This window comes from Bidens hawaiensis, unplaced genomic scaffold (assembly GCF_021521415.1).
Source record: "Bidens hawaiensis isolate Kalapana, Puna unplaced genomic scaffold, B.hawaiensis_p1.1 tig00045532_1, whole genome shotgun sequence".
Lineage (NCBI taxonomy): Eukaryota > Viridiplantae > Streptophyta > Magnoliopsida > Asterales > Asteraceae > Bidens > Bidens hawaiensis.
In genome coordinates, this window is record NW_027498119.1 from 19,682 (window position 1) to 42,671 (window position 22,990).

General features: G+C 33.0%; 2 protein-coding genes and 1 pseudogene across 3 annotated transcripts; 2 read left to right on the top strand and 1 right to left on the bottom strand.

Moving 5' to 3' along the window:
* Positions 1 to 360: 360 nt before the first annotated feature.
* Positions 361 to 4,493, bottom strand: LOC143595810 (uncharacterized). The gene is made up of 6 exons (XM_077074740.1): positions 4,281 to 4,493; positions 2,735 to 2,845; positions 2,109 to 2,177; positions 1,853 to 1,984; positions 1,465 to 1,665; positions 361 to 654 (listed from the first exon to the last, which is right to left on the bottom strand). The coding sequence occupies exons 1-6, from the start codon at positions 4,491 to 4,493 to the stop codon at positions 457 to 459; spliced, it is 924 nt and encodes a 307-aa protein (XP_076930855.1). The 3' UTR covers positions 361 to 456.
* Positions 4,494 to 8,450: 3,957 nt separating this feature from the next.
* Positions 8,451 to 12,324, top strand: LOC143595812 (protein NDL1-like). Its single transcript, XM_077074742.1, has 10 exons — positions 8,451 to 8,542; positions 9,817 to 9,916; positions 9,998 to 10,095; positions 10,195 to 10,283; positions 10,369 to 10,429; positions 10,532 to 10,618; positions 10,708 to 10,785; positions 10,889 to 10,945; positions 11,028 to 11,219; positions 11,780 to 12,324. Exons 1-10 carry the CDS (start codon positions 8,483 to 8,485, stop codon positions 12,017 to 12,019), a joined length of 1,062 nt encoding a protein of 353 aa, XP_076930857.1. The 5' UTR covers positions 8,451 to 8,482; the 3' UTR covers positions 12,020 to 12,324.
* A 6,674-nt stretch (positions 12,325 to 18,998) lies between these two features.
* On the top strand, positions 18,999 to 22,879 carry LOC143595809 (mitochondrial carrier protein CoAc2-like; annotated as a pseudogene). Its single transcript, XR_013146593.1, has 6 exons — positions 18,999 to 19,136; positions 20,099 to 20,181; positions 20,279 to 20,484; positions 21,604 to 21,730; positions 22,389 to 22,572; positions 22,767 to 22,879. The product of XR_013146593.1 is annotated as a mitochondrial carrier protein CoAc2-like (transcript).
* Positions 22,880 to 22,990: the final 111 nt, after the last annotated feature.

Below are 22,990 nucleotides of genomic sequence, written 5' to 3' on the forward strand. Positions count from 1 at the left end.
AAGAGAGTGAGACTCAAAGCTCAGACTATTTCGAACTCTTTCATAAAATAATAACTATTGAAGCAACTTGTTTATTAGCAACAAAAACAATGTCCAATAAATCCCACAAATAGTCAAAGCTATCAGTAAAGTCTAGGAAGGATTGCTTAAAGTCAGCTCGATTCAAGTTTTTAAAAAATCTCTTAGTATATATATATTTTTTTGCTCTAACTCGTCTACATGAACAATAGCGAGTAGAATGGCAACAAAATAGGACCCAAATGTATATGTGATTGTTGTTTTATATGACTCGCCATGTGACGGATGAAGCTTAGTGAAGCATGGTTCATGTAACATTATAACCTATCATTTCCCCCCATAAATAAACAAAAATTATACATCTCAATTCCCAAAATTAAGTAAAAATAAAAAATTGATTACAAAATTAAGTTGACAAAAGAAGGGAAGAAGCACACCCTAAAGGTCAACTTTGGTAGATTTTGACTTGTTTTGTGTGAAGCTTGCCTTCTTTGCTTTCCACCATTTCTGCAACTTAATTGCCATCTTGGTTGCATGTTTCTTTGTTGCTTCATGAGCATATTTTATCCCTTTTGTGATCTTTTGTTTCCAGTCCACCACCTTCCTGCTTCTTTCTTTTTCCCTCATAATCTTGCCCTATTCATGACATTAACCAAAGTTTTCCATCAATAACCGTAAATTGATAATTTGATCTCTCTAAACTTGTCTAAAATACAAGCACTAAATTTTTTATGAAATATTGACTCGTTATCTCTTAAACTGATCAAAATTTGATGAACTGGCGCTCAACATTATGCACAACAAAATTTGTATCGCCAATTTAAGAGCTAACAAGTTATTATTTTAAAACAAAAATTTGACTAGTACACGCTTTTTTTTGCAAGTTTGTAGACTTTAATATTCTAAAATTAGCTCGAAGGACTTTACGTACATTCTTGATAAATTTTGGGACTTTGACATCTTTTTAAGCTCATATAACTAATTAATATATTAAATATGACTACAAAAACCAGATTACTACTGTAAGGGATAATATATGTGAAGATCGCCTAGTCATCTCTACATATGTGGTTTCATTAACACCAATTCTGGTAAAAAAAAACACCAAATGATGAAAATGCCTTAAATTTTCTTAGAAGAGAACAATTTTAACGTATTGTCTTTTCAGAAATTAAAAATGCATTTTATTGTCATCCAAGGTGTTAAGAAAACTGAAAGCCTGTGTGGCCTTGGCATATATAAGAATCTTTTTTTTTCCCTTCTTTTTGGAGAAACTATGTAAGAGGCTGCTGACATACACTTTGGGAAGAAGTTCTTGACCCATTTGACCTTTTTTTATATATAATATTTTTAACCTTAGAACCTTTAAAGACTAAGCATAACCAAACTCCACCACTTCTAAGGAAATAGGCTGAATTTACCACTTCAAGATTCCTATATTCTTACCAAATTCGAAGGGATTGATGGTTTGTCGTCGTCGTCATCATCATCGTCTTCATCATCCAAGCCTTTTCCACTCATGAGTTCTTCTCTTGAATACATTTTCATGCCAGGTGCTCCCGGCATACCCTCCATTGATTTTAACATCTTTTCCATTTCGGCCTCTTTTGCTGACTTTGGGACAAATGTCTCACCCGGTTCCCGACCCTAAAAAGTTTACACAGTAAAAAAGTAAATTAATTCAAAGCTTTTAGCGGAATATATTATGAAATATTGAAGTGTGGTATTTTAGTAATGGTAACTTTTAGTAATTAAAACAACTCAAAAGACCAAAAACGTTTGAGTAATTAGAAGAGAAAGAAGCTTTATGTCACGAGTGAGATAATGGATTTACCTTAGGGACAGGCGGTGGTTTAGTACTACATGCTTCAGTGAGATCTTTGCAGAGGAAATTAACCAATGAACTCAATGTAGGCTTCTTTTTGTATATATACTCTGCAACATCTGTGTCATAGTATCCTATAACCTAAAAAAACTGAAAATATTTAAAATTTATACATGAAAAGTAACAAGAGCGTTACAAAGTAAGTGTTCAAATATGAATTTACAAGTAAAAACTTGCACCCTAGAAAAGAATAACAAATAGTTACCTCTTGACAAGCTCGTTCGATAGTTTTACATTCTGAACCACATTGGCCTTCAGAATCTTGTTCAACAAGCTGCCAGTGGTCCAAATCAAAAGATAAGATACCAACCAAAGAATCAAACAAAGTTCCATTTACTTTATACCAAACTTAATTCTCTACTTTAGGGTCTCAAAATCATTATCCACAACTACATATTAATATAACCTTGTACCGACCCAAAAAATGGAAAAGCGGAAGCAGTAAAAGAAAATTAGAAGCAGAGCTTAAAGTCTACATTCCTCATTCTAATATTCTCATGTTGTGCTACCCTACCAATGGCCAAATTCAAAAGGTATGACACCTATCCAAAGCATCATATAAAGTGAAGGCTATCCAACTTTTGCAAGTCTTGAAGCTAAATCATTGATTGAAATAGACTTCCAGAATCTACCAAAATTTAAAAGTAGACCTATATGCTTAACATCTCCTTCTAACAAGGCAGATGGCGGTACATCTTGATTATCTAACAACTTAGCAAGCAGCAGTACTATAAAGCCAACTATTTTCATGTAAACCCTAATCATTTGCCAGTTTTCCATACATTATGATTAGCATGAGCAAATAACAAAAATCAAGAGAACAGTTATTACCTCCAATCTATCACCTTGTTCTACAATATCGATTTTCAACATCCAATCAGCTTCATGCTTCTTCAAGTTGCATACATTCTCCAAGATTTCAATCACATCATACTCTGATATCTGATACAAAATTATCATAAAAATCAATTACACACAAATACGAACTAATCCACATGCGAGGCGAACTGCTCAGTAGGAAGTTTGTTTATGTCCCTTCGTTCAATGATGGAATGAACACGAAAAAAGAACTTCGTTCGATTAACTAAATGAACGAACACGAACAAAGTTCATACTTGTTCAATTGTGTTTGTGAAAGTTTGATAGCCTGTTCACTCACGCCCATTTATGTTCGTCTATATTTGTTCATTAAAGGTTTTAAATACTTTTTAATGGCATTTCTAATCTTATCGAATATATATGAGTATTATGTGAATCATAGTAATTAAAGGCGCTGCACTTTGGCGCCTAGGAGCTATTTTAGGGCGAAGCGTTCATCCATCGACTGAGTTGACTAAAGGCGCAGATATAGGAGAAAAATCAGCAACTGGATATTTTTTTTGATTTTTTTATTTACCTTCACTTTATTTGATTAATCTGTTGAACAACTTACCTAAAATAATGGGATTAAAAAAATTAACTCTTAATCTCTCTCTTTATAATGAACAAGATATTTGATTATTCTTATCATTATCACACATCAAGAACATGATTACAGAGAAAAAAAAGTTGGTAATATTTATTATTATTTTTTTAATTTTTGTTTTCGATTATGAGTTTAGCAATATTATGTTTATTTTAATTTAGTTTGTTGTTTTGTTAATTTAGTTTACTGTGCTAATGGTTTTTTTTTTGTTTTTGTTTTTTTAATTGAGGAGCAGTACAATGGCTTTCGTTTTTATATTTATTACCTTTATGATTTTTTGCTTTTGAGTATGAACAATTTGGTTATATTGTATTTTCATATGATTTTGAAAACTATGGTTGATGATTATGCTATTGAAATGTTTGGTATTTGAATAAAGTGTTGTTTGCCATTACAAATTTTGTTTGTGATTATTTTTATTTAAGTGCGCTTTTTTTCTCTTAGGCCCACGCTTTTTTTGTGCCTAGCGCCTAGAGGAGGCCTGCGCACCTTAGGTGCGCCTATCGCTTTTAATAACTATGTATGTGATAAATTATATGTAAAAATTAACACACGAATACGATTGTTGAAAAAAACACCAACACAAACTTGGTAGCCAGACACACTAACCATTTCCGGTTAGCCAAATCAAACAAAACATTGTTCGTGTCCACTTATATTCGTGACATGTTCACAAGTTCATTTCCTTAATAAACCAACACAATCAAATAACTTTGTTCATGTTAGCTAGCTGTGAACCGTTCGTTTGTCCGGTAAACGCTTAACGGATTCATTTACAGCTTTAGAGATGCTCAATCCTTAATTATATAACAATTAGGCCACTAACAAATCACCAAACTACTAACAATTTCTAAAATCTGAAACTAAAACCGATAGATACACGATAATAATAATAATAATAATAATAACTACCTTCTTCGGAGATATCTTCGCTTGCTTATCTCGAACCTGTTCGTACAATTCCTTCGCAAGCTTCTCGCACACTTGACATTGAATGAACGGTATATCATCTCTCCGAGCAACTCCAGGTGATTTTGAACCATACGAGATCTGTATACTACTACATAACAGTAAACTTGATATTAACAACAACTTAATCACCACTGTTTGATCCATTACCGCCATTGTTTGTTATTCTTCAGTTGAAACTTGAATCTAACCAACAGCGCTTTGATTTTGGTGGAAATGTTTTTGGACGGAATTGCCCTTGGAGGATACACGTGTTTTCTTGCTTGTGGTTGGTTGAATTGGTGCCACGTGTGATAACACACGATGTTAACCAATAGGAAGCTAGAGGACACCTGGCTGGCACTTTGGTAAATACTCACTTGCTTTTAGTGTAAGTATGTATGTAACCTCCAAGTTGATGACAACATTTTTCGTAACAAAATTAATATGTTTTTTTTTCTAGAAAATAATATCAAACATATTGGCCTACAAGTACATTGAGGACATCATGGTTTGTGGTGATGTCTTCTTTGGAGATTTTTAATGGCGGTTGGCATCACTTCCGACTCGTTTTAGAGGTTTTTGGGTTTATGTTCAGCTTCAGACGTATCTACATATGCGTTTGTGGCCTCGATGGCACAATCTTGGAAATTGCAAGACCACGTTCTTCGAGATTGTGGTATTGATGGGTTTGACTCCGATTATGGAAGTGCGATAGATCGGTTGCATATTTCACTTCCTGATTTTAATATTAGCGGTTTCTCTAATAAAGACACCTCCCCACCTAAAGCCCAACATGCTTTGGCGAGTGCCCTTTATAGTGGAATCATCCAGAGATTGAAAGTGAAGTTTGATTTATTTCCTCGTCAAAAAGCGGTGTTTGAGTGCCTTCGATCTCCACGGGCTCAAGATTTCTTAAGTGTTATCCCTATTGAAGGACTGGACCAACATATGTTGGCTTTAGAGTACCAGACCATCCTTAAGTATCAGTTAATGATTCCTTTGTTCCCGGTAGATGAGCCATGCCCGGTTTGCCACAAGGTCTGTTTGGATTCTTTTGGCAAGCACGCAATTCATTGCAAAGAGTTGCCTGGGTTTAAATACATACATGATTTGGTGAGTGATGTTCTATGCGATGTTCTTAAACGGGCCAGAATTTCAGATAAAAAAGAGGCTCCCGTAAACTTTCTTACGGATCCTCTTGAAGGAAGATCTAAGTTACGACCGGGCGATATTCTTGTTTTTGGGTGGGTAGGGGGGAAACACGCTTGTGTGGATCTCACAGGAGTCTCCCCTCTTGTTGGGCTAAGGGACAACGGGTTTGTTGCCTGTCAGGCAGCATTGAAGGCGGCCTCGGGTAAGGTTGTTAAACACGAGAAAGCTTATTTGGAGAATCAACATGTGTTTATCCCCTTTGTCTTTGACACTTTTGATTACTTAGCTCCAGATGTCGTGGACCTTCTAAACAGAGTTCAAAAAGTCATGCATAGCAATTTATCGGCTCATAAGAATCAAAACTTTGTTTTTAGTAGGATTGGGTTTGCTATCCAAAAGGGGGTTGCGGCGCAGCTTGTTGCCCGCTTACCTGCCACTTCATTATAAATCGTTTGGTTGGTTTCAACGAATATAAAGAAATCTTTTTGGAATTAATAACTGGTTTTAAGAAAAAAATTTTCAATTAAAAAAAAAAGTACGATTTCATTAGTTTGTACCATCTCTGATAATCATGAAAAAAATTTGAGTTGAAGGAGGAAAAAAAAATTTGGGTCGTCAATTAGTTGAGTAATTCGATTTAAACATTAATAATACATATTTTTTAAAAAAAAATATATATATAATTTAAAAAAAAAATTCGAGTATGTCTGGGTGTCGACCTAGGGTCGGTCAACCACCCGGCCATGCCTCATAGCTGGCTCTGGCATTAGTGTAAGTATGTAACCTTACATATGTTTAAGATTTTACAGGAAAACTTATGGTATATTTATATCAAAAAATAAAGTAGGATTAAGTTGAAACATTAGTGATTGACATGGTAGAGTCTAGATTATCCATACAGAAGGCTTCAGTTCTTTCCATTTCGTGGGTGGGGTGCTGGCTTGGAAGGTAAAAAATACATTCAATGGGTGAGTTCGGATAAGGTGGTGAAACCTAAACGAAGGCGTGCCAGGACTTTCGTGCTCAAATAGTTCAATCTCAGTCTTCTCTCGAAGTGGCTTTGGCGGTTTAAATCTGAGGGCTCCCACATGTGGAATAGGGTGATGGTTGCTTATCACCAATAGTCGTTGGTTGGCTCTTACATACTAGTCACCTTAGGGTAAATTGGAATTTAAAAACATATCGTCAAATTGGATGGTGAATTGGTAAAGTCAACCGAGTTCAACACTATATGATAGCTCTTCCTATACTTATGATCCTAACTTCTTTTGAAGTAATGAGTAATGACAAGGTATATACATGATTTTACATCCTTCAAATTTAAGCTTGAAAATGTAACTGGAAACAATGTGTTAAATACTTAAATTATTTATTTGAATTGAAATTACAATGCCCTTTTAACAGAAAGTACGCTAATTTTAAAAGATGAGAAAATGCCGTCACACCATTTATTTGCATTTAACCCTAATCGGAACCTAATTTTGGTAGTTGATTTTATTATAGTATAATAATATGCTTCAATCAGTCAAAACAACCTAATTTATTAGAAAATTTTGATTTGATTCCAACTGACAAATGGAAATATACCGAAAAATAGCAAAAGCATATACCTTAGTTCCAAATCAAATTCAATAAAAATGATAAAAAAAACATATATAGGTCCAACACAAATTATCCGTGTTAACCATAATTCTACATGTAGTTAGTTAAATGAAACAAACGTATATGGTGTAAATAATCCAAATGGTGTTAATTATTCGGGTTGAAATTCATTAATTGAAACCGAATCGAACCAAAGAAACCTATTAATTAGCAAGAAGAAACAAGAACTTATTATAACCAAACTATATTTTAGAATAACTTTTCACATTCACAAAAGCTTCATACATTTCAAACAGTATAACTTGAATAAACAAAATAACAAAAAATGGTTATTCTAGTTTTGGCATTTAACGCAGTCAAATAACAATTTTAGTCCAATCTTATTTATCCTAATAAAATTTAGTATTTTCAAAATAAATTTAAAAAATCTTATTATAATAAAAAAAAAAAAAATTTAAAAAAAACCAATAACAAGAATTAAGAAAAAGGCTCTTTGGTTGAAAACAAAAGGCAAACCCAACTCCAAGCTGGTTTTAAACTTATTGAATTTGAATCAGTTGGGTTTCAGTTACAACCAAGTAAAATCCAAATAGAATAAACCAAAAATCAAGCATCTAAAGCCTTTAGGAGGTAGTAAACGCCCTATGCACAACTAGAGTATCATATATCCGATTGTTCCTTTCATTACTTTCCTACTATAACCTCCTAAATACCAACTGTATAAAGTAAACTACGATTTACCTAATCACGTTAGTTAGCATGATATTAACCATTTCCCGTAACTCCGTAAACTTTCCGTTCCGGTAACATTTTCTTATGGTTAAAACTGTGGCTTAAACATTCTCAAAACACACATAAATAAATATTCATCATGTATTCATATAACAATATGACCGTTATGCTATCAAATGACATTTGGTCTAAAAGACCAGAAGTAAAACTAAAAAGAGTATACATACCAAACAGGACAACAAAAACATTGTCTAATATCCAAAAAAAAAAAAAAAAAAAAAAAGATAATCGTGCCGCCGACGACGACGTTTGGACCGCTTGATGGTAGTCTGTCGGTAACCATGGTTAAAAGTTAACCAAAGCGTCTAGTTAAGTAAACAGCCGTTGTGACGGAAACCTCGCTATCATCTTCTCGGACCCATGTGCGCATTTTAGAGAGAGAGTATACCGTCGGTGGAGTTTATTTATTTTCATTTTATAGAGAGTGTAATAATAATCAATAATAATATTAAAGGGAAGAAAGAATTGCTTCGTATTTAAACCACCGAAGAAGAAGCTGGAGTATTATTATTGTTATAAATATATATATATATATATAAATGATAAGACAGCACAGTTTCTAGAGAGAGAAAGTTAAATTAACACCAAATTGAAGAAGAAGAAGACAATATCTATCCATGGCGGATTCAAGCGATTCCGTCTCTGTTGATATGGAAACTATTTATCTTGGTGGAAAGGTTTGTTCTTTTATTTTGATTTACTTTTGTGGGATGAGCTCAAGTTTTTGGTTTAATTTGAGTTTGTATATTGCACACAAGGTGTTTGATGAAATGCTTCAATGGGAAAAAATTAGTTTTTTTTATTTGTTGTGATTTAGTTGATATTTTGATTTACTTTTGTGGAATGAGCTTAATGCTTTGGTTTAATTTGAGTTTTTATATTGCACGGAAGGTGTTTGATGAAATGTTCAATGAAAAAAAAATCAATCTTTATTTGTATTTGATATGATTTTGTGGATATTTTGATTCACCTTTGAGGGATGAGCTCAATTTTTTTTCTTTTCTAACTAGTTTTGATTCACTTTAATGTATTACACATAAGGTGTTTAATGAAATGCTGAAACTAGAAAACTAATTTTTTTGTATTTGTTGTGATTTTGTGGTGTTTTTGATATACTTTTGAGGGATGAACTCATGCTCTTTCCCAGTTTAGAAACCACTTTTCTTGATTTTTAGGTTTTTGTTGGCAGTACAATTTACTCCTTTTAAACTGTCAATTAATTACCTATGGAATTGTAGATCTATTTTGACTTTTATTTTCACTGTCAAAATCTTGAAATATTAAAGCAATATTGTTCTTATTACAACCAAAGATGTTCTTGAATTTATGTATATTGTCAACATTTGCCAGCTGTTAACATCTGTTTCTCTGTGTTTGTTTCTTATCATGAATGCCACAAAATCCAAAAAGTCCTAATTTTATTGGACCAATTTCTGTTTAATGAGTGTTAGGTTATTATTAGAATTACACAAACTTGAAAAAGATGAGTTTTTTAAGGTCAAATTACTTAAATTTGGAATCTGGTTGTTGAATGACCTCATATTGATTGAATTAGCTCAATTTTTTAATACTAGATTCTTGTTTTAATGGTAAAAATTGCTGGTTAGAAGTTATTGTCTTATTTCTTGTTGGTTAATCAGTCGTTATCGACTTCAAACATCATTGATATCACTTTTTAATTATTGACTTACATATGCATTTCAATACAATGACGCGTGTTCAATTTTGTTTTTATATACTTCTTTTTTATTTTATAAATATTCTTCAGCCGACTCCCCGTGGAATAAAACAATGATCAAGGTTTACGTGTTCAAAACTTAAAAACAAATGATAGTTCATGTAAAACTAAGTTCCCATCTTCTTTTAGAATAATAGAATCTGTTTTCAATGGCTTTTTAATTACACATCTTATTATCTGGTGATTAATATGTGCTGCCAAATATATTCTCAGGAACATATTATTCAAACCGGACGTGGGTCCTTGTCTATAATCGTGTATGGAGACCAAGAAAAACCACCTTTGATTACATATCCTGATTTAGCTTTAAATCGTGAGTAACAGTAACTTTATGATTCCATTCATGTTATTTTATGACTTATTTGGTCTAATTAAGGTTTATTTTTGTGAACAGATATGTTATGTTTTCAAGGACTATTCTTCTGTCCCGAAGCAGCTTCATTGCTCCTTCATAATTTCTGCATTTATCACATCAGTCCACCTGGGCACGAGGTCTGTGAACGGACTATTTTGTAATTTTGGGTTATTGTTTTAAAACTATATTATTAACGTTAAAGTTCTCGTCTGGGATTTGTACAAGAGTCGTTGCAGTTAGGAGCAGCAGCCATAAGTCCCGATGATCCTATTCTATCTGTGGAGGATCTTTGTGATCAGATTCTCGAGGTCCTCAATTATTTTAGGTAAGCCATTTACAGTTGATTTTGGTATTAATGTTTTTTTATTTATATTAAATTTATTAAAGTTGTATTTTTTTGGTTAATTTAGGCTTGGTGCAGTGATGTGCATGGGGGCAATGGCAGGTGCCTACATTCTTACACTCTTTGCGGTTAGACTACTCGTTGACCCTTTTCGTTTCTTGATAGTTTTTCATTATACCCTTGTATGTTGAGTTTTATTTTAAGTTTAACAAAATATGGTTGTCTTACAGATAAAGTATAGAGACAGAGTTACTGGTTTAATACTTGTTTCTCCTCTTTGCAAAGCACCTTCATGGACCGAATGGTTTTACAATAAGGTATGTAAAAAAAGGGTCAACTAAGTAATTTTATTATAGCCGTATATAATTTGGTTTATATTAATTGTATCATTGCTTGTTATGTGTAGTTGATGTCGAATTTACTGTATTACTATGGTATGTGTGGATTATTGAAAGAATGTTTGCTTCAAAGATACTTCAGCAAGGTAGATTCTGACTTTAATAAGATATTCTTTTTCTTTCTTTTTTTATTTAATTTAATAGCAATGTTTGGATTTTATTTAATCACATATTCTTAAATTAAATCAGGAAGTTCGAGGTAATCCGGAAATCCCGGAATCAGATATAGTTCATTCTTGCAGGAAGGTTGGTCATTAATTTCATCTTTGCATCTAGATATCATGCTTACGTGCACTTTAATTGAATTTTGTTTATTGTTTATTTGCAGTTATTGGATGAAAGACAGAGTATTAACGTGTGGAGGTATCTTCAAGCAATTGATAAGCGACCCGATATAACCGAGGGTTTAAAAAAGCTAAAATGCAGAACACTTATATTTGTCGGTGACAGCTCACCATTTCATTCAGATGCCCTTCACATGACTGGAAAATTGGACAGACGATATAGTGCATTAGTTGAGGTAATTTTGTTTAAATATTTACTGCTTTGATGGTCAAATGTACTATGCTTTTTGACTTTGGTAGTCAAACATGTTGATTTTGTTGATGTTATTGTGATGTGAATTTGCTAGTTTTACTGTTTTAGTGATAAAGATTGATACCCTTGTTATATCATATAAGTAGCACTCTATAAGAAGAAAGTGGTGAAAAGGCATAAGGCTTTTGTTCTAAATCAGACTTTTAGAAGCGCTAGGTTTGACTTTTGACGATTTAGACTTTGATTTGAAAATCTGATGGGAATTTGTTTAGTTATGTACTTATGTGTCATAGATTTATAACTCTACAAATTCATGCATTAAGCATTTATAAGATTATTTATCTAAAGTCTAATTTTTAATCACTAAGTGCTTTGACTTTAAAAGTCAAACCTGCTGTTCTTTACTTTCAAGGTTGATGTGAATGATATATTGATGCATAAATTGATTTCTGTCAAACCCAATGGTGCTAAATAAGTTCAAAGTTTGTATCAAAATTCAGTCTTTAAAGTGTAAAACACCGATTTTGACTTTTATCAATACAGGTTCAAGTTTGTGGATCAATGGTGACTGAAGAGCAACCACATGCAATGTTGATACCAATGGAATATTTTCTAATGGGTTACGGGCTTTATAGGCCGAGCCCGTCCACTGGCAGCCCGAGAAGCCCATTAAGCCCATCATGCATCGCCCCAGAGCTACTCTCTCCCGAAAGCATGGGATTAAAGCTAAAACCGATAAAGACCCGAGTGTCATCTTCTGATTCTAATACCATCGAGAGGTAGAAATTGTTTTCCGCGCTAAAAAAGAAAAGAAATCGATCATGATGCTCGCGTACAGTTTGTTGGTAATCTTTTTGTCATTTTTTTGTGTTTGTATTCAAAGGTAGATATATACGTATGTGATATATGTAGATATAGAGGAGAAAAGGGACAAATATTCTTTGGAACGGTGGACATATTCTTTTATTTGTAGGATTGGTGGCCATAAAATAGAAACATTGTATTTTGTAAAAGGAATATGATGCATTTATTTATTTCATTGTATTTGTTTATTGATTTATGATGAAAAGCAACTATACTTTCTCTTTTGTATGCTGTCAATGATCTGTCATTTTGTTTGAGTGGAAAACATAGCAAATCTACATGATTGTATCCAACCAGGCCGTCTCTGAGAATTTATATGTCTCGGCCGAGCCAAAATAAAAAGGCCCCTAGACTCTAACGAGTAACGAAATAATATAAGCAAAAAAAATTTTAGGCCTTATGTAAATGGTTTTTTGTTTGGTTTAAATAATTAAAATTTTAAATGGGTTTATTTGGTTATGATTTAGGTTGTGTAAAAAACTTTTTGTATAAAAATATCTCAAGTGAGATTATAACTTACGATCTTTTGGTTGGAAGTCATACCCCTTTGTCACTAGACCAAGCTAGTTATTGTTTAATTAGAGTAAAACATTAAATATACATATTTCTTTTTCACAATATATGTGTATATATATATAGGATCAGGATCATAAAAGAACTTTTTAGGAACTGAGAACTATGAGAATTATTTTGGACCACAAAAAAACTCAAAAATAAAAAAAATCGTAAAACAAAAAAAAACACAAAAATAAAAAAAGTAAAAAAACCAAAGTTCTTATTTATCATCCCGGTTTCAAAAAAACGTAAAAAAAAATTCTCGGTTTAGCTAAATTATACATATACATATATGTATAATATGTACATATATGTACACACATGTTTTTTTTCCTATACACATATGTATAATTTAAGGTAAATGATAATGTATATATGTGTACATTACATAACTAGAGATTAAATGAAAGTATACATATGTGTATAGGTATAATACGAATTAAAAAGAAAAAAAATCATCATCATCATCATCATCATCATCATCGTACTCAGTATATCCCACCAATAGCAAAGTTATGATAGGGTTTTTTTATTATACATATGTGTATAATATGTACACACACGTTTTTTCCTATACACATATGAATAATTTAAGGTAAATGATAATGTACATATGTGTATATTACGTAACTAGAGATTAAATGAAAGTATACATATGTGTATAGGTATAATACGAATTAAAAAGAAAAAAAAATTTCGGTTTTTTTTAATGAAACCGGAATGAAATATAAGAATTTTGGTTTTTTTACTTTTTTAAAATTTTCGGTTTTGTTTGTTTTATAATTTTTTTTAATATTTTTTAGAGGGTTTTTTTAGTGGTCCAAAATGGTTCTCAAAGTTCTCAATTTGCCAATGGTTCTCTTATGATCCTTACCCTATATATATATATATATATATATATATATATATATATATATATATAGAAAATGGTTCAAATAAGAATAAAGAGTTTCCTAGGAATAGTAAGAACCAATAGATTTTTGACATGTGACATTATAACCTATGGTGAAAGAATAATTCTAGAAAACTATGTCGGTTATAATGGTGAAAGAGTAATTCTAGGAAACTATGTCGGTTTTTGGTAATTTTAAATCTCAACCATTGATTAACATGATCCAATGGCTATGATTTATTCATAGTCTTCCTAGGAAACTACTTCTTTTTACTATAACCCTCCCCTATATATATATATATACAATTTTGTGCCCCGGCCGGTGGCTCACATCGCCCTATGCCCGAGCCGGCCCTGTATCCAACATAAGCTGTTGTAACAGTATGTTTTAGCGTGTGATTGTTTTGTTAAGCATATTCTGTTCAGTTTGATTTCCGGTTTTAGTTTTAGCGTGAATTCAGGTTCGGTCTGGATGAAAACCGAGATATAAAAAATCTTAGCATAAAATATTGGAAAAATTCCCAAAATAAGCATTTATAAAAACAAATTTCCAACTTTAGGTACCATTGGCAAAAAATTCCAGAAATAGGTATTATAAACTAGTCGTGACGAGTAGTTTGTAGAACCAATTAAAACTTGCCATGTGTCCTTAAACTAACTGTAACGAGTACGTTCACTAATCATTTACTCGTCACGACTAAATAAGTTTCATGCATCGTAAAGAACGCCCACGAGTAATTCATAATTCCTTTTGTCGCAACGACTAGTTTACCCGGTTTACATTCCTTACACGAGTAGTTTATTAGTAGTTAACTCGTCGCGACTAGTTTAATTTTATAATCTACTCGTTGTGACTAGTTTAACCTTATAATTTACTCGTCGCGACTCAAAGACATATGAATTGCTCGTGGGTGCTGATTACGAGGCATGAAACTTCTTTAGTCGTGACGAGTAAATATTAGTGAACGTGCTCGTTACGGTTAGTTTAAGGACACGTGGCAAGTTCTAATTGGTTCTACAAATTACTCGTCACGATTAGTTTATAATACTTATTTCTGGAATTTCTTACAAATGGTACCTAAAACTAGAAATTTGTTTTCTTAAATACTTATTTTGGGATTTTTCCCTAAAATATTTATATTCGGTTTTGGTCCAATCCAACATCAGCCCACTGCCCCCCCCCCCTAAATTAACTTCGTATTTCATTTCGATTTTCCAGCAATTTCAAGTTCGGTTTGGTCTTAACCTGACTCATATACACACGCATTTATATGTATGAAGCTCGAGATTAACTTCGCCAAGTTTAGAGAGAGTAAGATTGACTCGTTTATGGTCATTTAGGTGCGAACATAATCAAACACGACATATGAAGCTTGAGTTTATGACCTGTTTATATTAAACAATCGCTTACTTTTAAAACACATATGTTTAAGAATGATTCCTTGAAACACACAATTAAGAAAAAAAAATGTTATCTATACGTATCATATGAAAACAAAACATATCCTTTTAAACTGTAATGATCATCAATTTTATAATATTCGAAGGAATGAATTTAATTTTTAATGTCTAGGATCAAGTAGTTTATAGTTGAATACTAAAAAGCAAATATAAAGTAGCCGAAAGAAAAAAAAATGCATTATTTTTGTAACTTTCAATAGTTAAATATGTTCCATTTTAAAGCATATCCCAACCACCCTCAACATTTCAAATGCCATTGGTTACAAAATAACCTAAAATTTGCCTTTTATTTTCTATCATATATCTTTTTATTACTAATATTACAAAAATTATATTCATCATCATCGTACTCAGTAAATCCCATCGATAGCAAAGCTATGGTAGGGTCTGAGGAGGGTAAGATGTAGACAGCCTTACCTCTACCCCGAAGGAATAGAGAGGCTGCTTCCGGTGAGACCCCCGGCTTGATAGTAGTTTTGCATCAAGCCTTGGACATAAGGCACATAACACTCAACCACCGGGACATCGGTCGATTGGTGCGTGTACCCTTGTCTTTCGGCTATTAGCGCCACTGCATGATACCTGATTAACCTTCCGCCACTTTTAACGTTATTTTCACGAGATTAGTAAAATAACGTCAAAATTAGTGCAATTTCACTTTTGCCCACCCAAGGGTTCACACATATATACATTACAAAAATTATATTGTATAGTATATATTATTTGTGACAAAGAAGAAGATACAGTCTTGATATTGATATAAACAGTTCTAAAGGTTACTTGTTTAGTAACTAATAATTTGATGGTGATCCATGCCTGACATATAAGGTATATATATATATAAGGTATATATATATATATATACCTTATATATATAAGGTATATATATATATATACCTTATATATATATAAAGTGAAATTGCACTAATTTTGACGTTATTTTACTAATCTCGTGAAAATAACGTTAAAAGTGACGGACGGTTAATCAGGCATCATGTAGTGGCGTTGATAGCCGAAAGACAAGGGTACATGCACCGATCAGCCGGTGTCCCGATGATTGAGTGCTATGTGCCTTATGTCCAAGGCTTGATGCAAAACTACTATCGAGCCGGGGGTCTCACCGGAAGCAGCCTCTCTATCCTTATGGGGTAGAGGTAAGGCTGTCTACATCTTACCCTCCTCAGACCCTACTATAGCTTTGCTATTGGTGGGATATACTGAGTACGATGATGATGATGATATATATAAGGTATATATGTGTGAACCCTCGGATGGGCAAAAGTGAAACTGCACTAATTTTGACGTTATTTTACTAATCTCGTGAAAATAACGTTAAAAGTGGCGGAAGGTTAATCAAGCATCATGTGGTAGCGTTGATAGTCGAAAGACAAGGATACATGCACCAGTCGGTTGGTGTCCCGATGGTTGAGTGTTATGTGCCTTAGTCCAAGGCTTGATGCAAAACTACTATCGAGCCGGGGGTCTCACCGGAAGCAGCCTCTCTATTCCTACGAGGTAAGGCTGTCTACATCTTACTCTCCTCAAACACTACCATAGTTTTGCTATTGGTGGGATATACTGAGTACGATGATGATGGTCCATGTCCGACATGAGTTTATGTTGTCGGATCAAACAAGTGAGATTTCAAGCGTCTATAGTTATATTGTTTGAAACATAAATGCTGGAAGTAGGCATGCTGCACTCAAGTGTTGCCCGTTCTATGTGCGCCCACTACAATCGCCCACTACAACGGAAGCTATTCGCTTGATTGGGTTCTTTCAAACGAATCCATTCACTATCATAAGTTACATCAAAATACTAATTATGTTGTTTTCGTAGATTAATTTTTTTGATAACAAGTTAAAAAAGATGAGTTAACCGATTTAAAATCTCCAAAAGTTTGTTTCGGGTTAATTTTCATTTAAAAGTCTCCAAAAGTAAGCCAAATGCGTACACACGTTTGTTTCGAGTTAAAATTAATAATGCTTTGGTTTTGATTTGTAAATGCGATTTAAAAAAAAAAAAAAATTTTTAGTTTGAGGAAGAACCAAATTGAAAACCATTTTTTTTTTAATTTGTCTTTGTTTATGTTCTCATTTATTATTTTAGGATAAAGATTAGAATATTAATTGTTTTTACCATATTTTGTAACTATATACATTTAATACATTATAAGCAGACAAAAGAACGTGTTGATGGTTAAATACCTAATTCAATTAAGTGATAACATAGGAGGGGACCCGAAGCCTGTTGAGAGGGGAAGAACTTACTTAAATGTGGCTCCACACTTATATCTTTTTATTTATTTAATTTTTAGAATTGCATAGTTTCGTATAAGTATGTTATAGCCTTGTATAAGTTTATTAGTATGTCACTTAAAAGTTTGATTTCAATAAGACTTTATGCAAATATTTTTTACTTGTCGTGTTTTGTTTCACCCCTGTTAATGAAATTTTTAAATCCGTCACCGAATAACCTCGTATACAATAAAAGAATGAAAATTGAAGTCAAAGAGTTACCCAATGATCAAAGACACGTCTAAAGAAGGTATAAAACATGAACCAAAGCATTACTTAATAATGGTAAACGACTGGTTCGTTTAACATGATCAGTTCGGTCGGTCTCGGTGGTTTATGGGAAGTATGGAACACCTCTACTTCTTGGGGGGGGGGGGGGGGGGGGGTTGTTTTTTGGTCTTATTTTTCGACAACCATTTTTTGAAAGATAATCCGATGGACATGAACTGGAGTGTGGAGTCTGGAGAAGACGTCTTATTTTCTGAGCTGGCCTTGCCTGATTTTCCGCTGTGGGCTTTTAGGTTGAGATCATATTTTAATGGGCTTAAAAGTAACATGTTGCCCCCAACTTCATGTTGATCTATATATATAAACTATAGTAGTAGTACATTAAGAGAATTTTATATTTTATTTTTGTGCATTGAGGTTTGTAAAATACTACTACAAAAATGATCCGTGCTGTAAAAATTTATTCTGATGCCATTTCCACTATGTAAAAATAAAATACACACTACGGATATGGGAGTGGCCTATAAAATAAAGTTATTTGTGTTCCATTGTAGAATATTTGTGTATGCAGTGACGACGTTCAATACAAAATCACTTTCTTTACACGAAAACCATTTGTATGAAGTGCTTCATTGATTTAACTAAAGAGAGAGAGAAAATGAGGCTAAGCGAACAACACATTAAGTTACTACGATAAGGAAAGAATAGTTATAAAATACTACGAGATTATCACCCATGTTGGTTCTATTTTAATAGGAAACGTAATCGCGCGCCTCTTTAAAGAGAACTGCGGTTTTTTGTTCTTGTGGTTTGATCAAATTTGCGGTTTTAGTCAAATAATTTCAAATTTGCAGTTTCCGCCCACTTGTGTTTGTTTTCACCTGCAATTAAACTCGACCTCATTAACCATGGTCGTTAAAACCACTAGCGTGCCTTCAAGTGGGGTAATTTTGTCACTTTTCTCCCCAAATAAACCCCGACCTTTGTCTCTTGTTCAGTAAGGGGTTTATTTAAAGAGAAAAAGGACAAACTTGCCCATCATATTATGGGTACGCTGATGGGTTTAACGATAAAGCTAATTAGGTTAATAAAGTCAAATTTAATTGCAAATGAAAACAAAATAAACAAACGAAACCCACAAATTTAAACCCGTTGAACTAAAATCAGAGATTTGATCAAACCATAAGAACGAAAATGTATACATATTGAACATGCTTAAAATATTAACATTGAGCCGTGTATTTTGATTTGATCATCCATTCCTGGCATTAAAATATAGAGCCTCACCTACCGACACCTCAATATCATAATAATAATCTCGAATTCGATTCTTCACCGCAGTCGTCGTGCATATTATTATTATTATTATTATTATTATTATTATTATTAAACGTTCATCTCTTTTCTCTCTCTATATTATTATTATTATTATTATTATTATTATAGAGAGAGAAAGAGAGAAAGGATGCGCAAAGATGATGATGGAGTTGTAAAAGTTGAAGATATTCCGTTGTTTGCTAGAGAATTGATCGCCGGTGGCGTTGCCGGTGGTGTCGCCAAGACCGTTGTTGCTCCTCTCGAGCGCCTCAAGATCTTGTTTCAGGTTCTTATATTTTATCAATCACTTGTGCCGGCCTTTTACTTGCTAATTATTTATTCATTCTTTAGGTTTTTAGGCTTTATTATTGTTATTATTATTATTATTAATGTGATTTGTTGAGATTGATTGATAAGGAATTGAGAGCTCCCTAAACCCTAATTTTCACAAATAACACATTATTAGTAGGTCTGTTGGCAGGTTAGCTAGGCTCGAGCTCGATTTTGAAGTTAAACGAGCCTAGCTTGGGTCGGTTTTGGCTTGGTTACGAAAATGAGCCAACTCAGCAGCTCAGGTTGTTTCAAATCAAGTTCTTTTTAACTAGTTATCGAGTGAGCTGCGAGCTTTTTGAACAGCCCATTAGATTACATTAGGGTGTTCAGGGTCCATTTGTAGAATTCTGTACGCGGTTGGTTGGTTACCAACTAGTGGATTAATACGAATTAATCCGATTGGAATTTTATATGTAATTTTCGAACACTTTAAAAATTTTGACAGAAAATCGACTGACTACCGATTAGGTGAGTCGAATCAGTAGCATGTCGATTAGAGTTTAATCGGTGTCTGATCACGATTTTAGAACAACAGGTTCAATTCGACGGGTTTTTGACAACAAATTTGTCGATCAGCTAAATTAAACCAGCTGGATTTGCTTATGGTTCAGCGTTTTTAACTAGTTTTCAATTTTTTTATTTATTTTTTATTTTTTTGTTTTGTGTTGTTTTGTTTTGAAATCATTAGATTGTGTTAAAAGTTATAAAGATGGCTCATGATTGTAATCCATATACATAACTATATATTACAAAAATGTTTTACTGACCTAGGGGAAACAGTGGTGAAACTTGATTACTGGTTGATGATTTTTTCTCTTTGAATAATGATACTTCTTGAATTTACCTGCATTCTTTTCTTACATGTTTGTATATCAGGAAGTAACCATTTGTGTTCCTTTACTGTTGATGTTACAGACAAGATCTGAATTTCACAATATAGGACTGTTAGCATCTTTTAGAAGGATTGCAAAGACCGAAGGCCTTCTAGGGTTTTACAGGTTAGATTAAACTTCTGCTGTTCTTTCTTGCCAAACTGCACGATAAGATATGAACTTTAGATGATTTTATTTACATGATTTATAATATTGCATGCAGTGGAAATGGAGCTAGTGTTGCAAGGATTGTTCCTTATGCAGCACTACATTATATGGCCTATGAACAGTATAGAAGACAAATTAACTATCACTTCCTGCTATGGGCAATGGGCCGGTTGTTGATCTAGTAGCAGGATCATTATCTGGTGAACTGCGGTTCTCTTTACATATCCACTTGATTTAGTTAGAACTAAACTCGCTTACCAGGTATGCAACATTTTCAGTAACTTTCTTAAAAACAGTAAAGACAAGACATTTATTATTGATTACAAAAGCTATATTATATATATATACAATTAGCAACATATGTATGCATTATGGTTTGCACATCAAACTTAGTGAGTTGTACTCACTTTTGTTTTTTTTCTTTATTTTAATCTCTTACTTTTAACCCAATAGTTTTACATTTTTACAATTTTAACCCAATGGTTTTACATTTTTTACAATTCAACATTAACACTTTTCACTTTCTACTTTGGTCCCTATACTTTTCATCTTTTTCAAATTTTTTTGTTTTACGTTTCGGTGTAAATTTTGCGACTTAATACGTCGAAACGTGCATGTGTGGTTCAATGTTTTACTTTCAACTTTGGTCCATATACTTTTCATATTTTTTTTTCTACTTTGGCCTCTATACTTTTCATCTTTTTCAAAATTTTTTGTTTTACGTTTCGGTATAAATTTTGTGAGTTAATATGTCGAAACGTGCATGTGTGGTTCAATGTTTTACTTTCAACTTTGGTCCCATATACTTTTCATATTTTCAAAATTTTCCATTTTACGTTTCGGTCTAAATTTTTTCAAGTTAGCACATCGAAACGTGCATGTGTTTTTCAACGTTTTTATTTTTAGTTATTTTTGTTGTTTAAAGTTGTTACAAATATGAAAGGCTATCAACTATTGTCTAGATCGACTTAGTTATTGTTTCTCTATGTTTAATGTTTCGCATGCGTAGTTCAATGCTATTACGTTTACTTTTCGTTCAGTTATATTTTTTTTGTTTTTTCTATTTCTTTTTATACGAGTTTTTTTTCCGGTGTTGTTGGTTGCTAGCGGTGGTGTGCGTGGGTGCTACTTGGCACGGTTTTACACTCCCTCCCCAACGCGGGGGCATAATGCTAGTTATTACAACAATAGTGAACCTTTGGAAAAGTGATTTAAGAGGTTGTGTGCATAAAAAGTAATGTGGGTTGACTTTTAATCTGTTTAACTTGCTCAACCCGTTCTCATTTCTCTTTAACTATTTGTTTGATTTGACCTGTTTGATATAAAACACAGCCAGTTTGTTGACTTTTAACCGAGAATCATTCTCATATGATAGCACAGGTTGTGGATACTCCTAAATTGAATGTCTATGGAGCCATGATTAGAGAGCAAGCATTTAGAGGAATTAGAGATTGTTTTACAAAAACTTATAGAGAAGCTGGGATGAGAGGCCTTTACCGTGGTGTAGGTATGGTTGTCTTTGGCTGACTTGAAACACCTTTTGTCCATTCTTTTATATCAATTAGTGTGTCAATGATGATTCAAAATATTGTAGTCAACTTCATACATATACTTCTAATTGTTCAAAATTTTATGGGCAATCAGTGTGTAAATACGGTATAATATAACAAATTTAGAAGGATAATTTGAAATATTGAACTTTAATAATGTGTATGAATTTGATCTGAAGTTATATTATTTCAAGACTACTCTTTAATAAGAAATTGAATTAGGAGAGGTTTCATGCATTAAAAAGATCACTGGGCAACTTTTAACCCATTTTCGTTATTAGCTAGCTACACGTTTGTATGGATTATTTTCATACACATCCTTGTAAAGGTTTTAAATTTTCAAATATATATTCCGAAATTTAGAGTAAATTTACGCATTGCATAGATAAAGAAAATAAAATCAGTTTCCCTACTTTTCTAGAAACATATAAAATTGGCCACTTTATGTTTTTGATAAGTTAGAGAAAAAATTTAACCCGAATTGGCGAACTCGTAAATAAACGGGTCAAAATAGCCCACTCTAGTACTATGGTTGTTTTCTTTATATTGCGTAGATATGATCTATGATGCAAATAGATATTGATTTATTTTTAAAATTTTTAATCTTTTTGTTAGCTCCATCCCTATACGGAATCTTCCTTATGCGGGTTTGAAGTTTTACTTCTATGAGGAAATGAAAAGCCATGTCCCTGATGATTACAAAAAGAATATAATAGTCAAACTTGCTTGTGGATCTGTTGCTGGTTTACTCGGCCAAACTTTCACATATCCTTTAGATGTCGTGCGAAGGCAAATGCAGGTATCTATAAAGTCCGGTTTTCTTTACAGGGCACAAGTGTCACAAAATATAAGCAAACTCAACACTTCATGATTTTAGCTACCAACTTGCACCATAATACCGATTTTATTACCAAACATTTTTCTTTTTTTTTTCGCATATGTAGCAGCATTATACTAACCAGTGCCACATCAGCATATAATTGTTTAAATCAGTTTTGATTATCACAGGTTCAACGGTACGGGCTTCAAACAGCCCAGTTAAAGGAACAATCGGAACTCTTTTTATGATTATACAAAAAGAAGGATGGAAGCAATTATTTTCAGGACTCAGCTTAATTATCTGAAGGTGAAATACTTCGATAAACCATTTATATATATTACCATATTTTAGGCCTGGTAAACAGGCTGGGTCAGGTGGGGTTTGGGTTTCAGGTCCT

Excerpts from the sequence above, each read along its gene's own strand:
- LOC143595812 (XM_077074742.1), top strand. The coding sequence starts at position 8,483 with ATGGCGGATTCAAGCGATTCCGTCTCTGTTGATATGGAAACTATTTAT. Across the intron at positions 10,096-10,194 it reads TCAGTCCACCTGGGCACGAG|TTAGGAGCAGCAGCCATAAG; the intron begins GTCTGTGAACGG and ends GAGTCGTTGCAG. Across the intron at positions 10,284-10,368 it reads GAGGTCCTCAATTATTTTAG|GCTTGGTGCAGTGATGTGCA; the intron begins GTAAGCCATTTA and ends TGGTTAATTTAG.
- LOC143595810 (XM_077074740.1), bottom strand. The coding sequence starts at position 4,493 with ATGGCGGTAATGGATCAAACAGTGGTGATTAAGTTGTTGTTAATATCA. Across the intron at positions 2,846-4,280 it reads CGAAGATATCTCCGAAGAAG|ATATCAGAGTATGATGTGAT; the intron begins GTAGTTATTATT and ends ATTTTGTATCAG. Across the intron at positions 2,178-2,734 it reads AACAAGGTGATAGATTGGAG|CTTGTTGAACAAGATTCTGA; the intron begins GTAATAACTGTT and ends GACCACTGGCAG.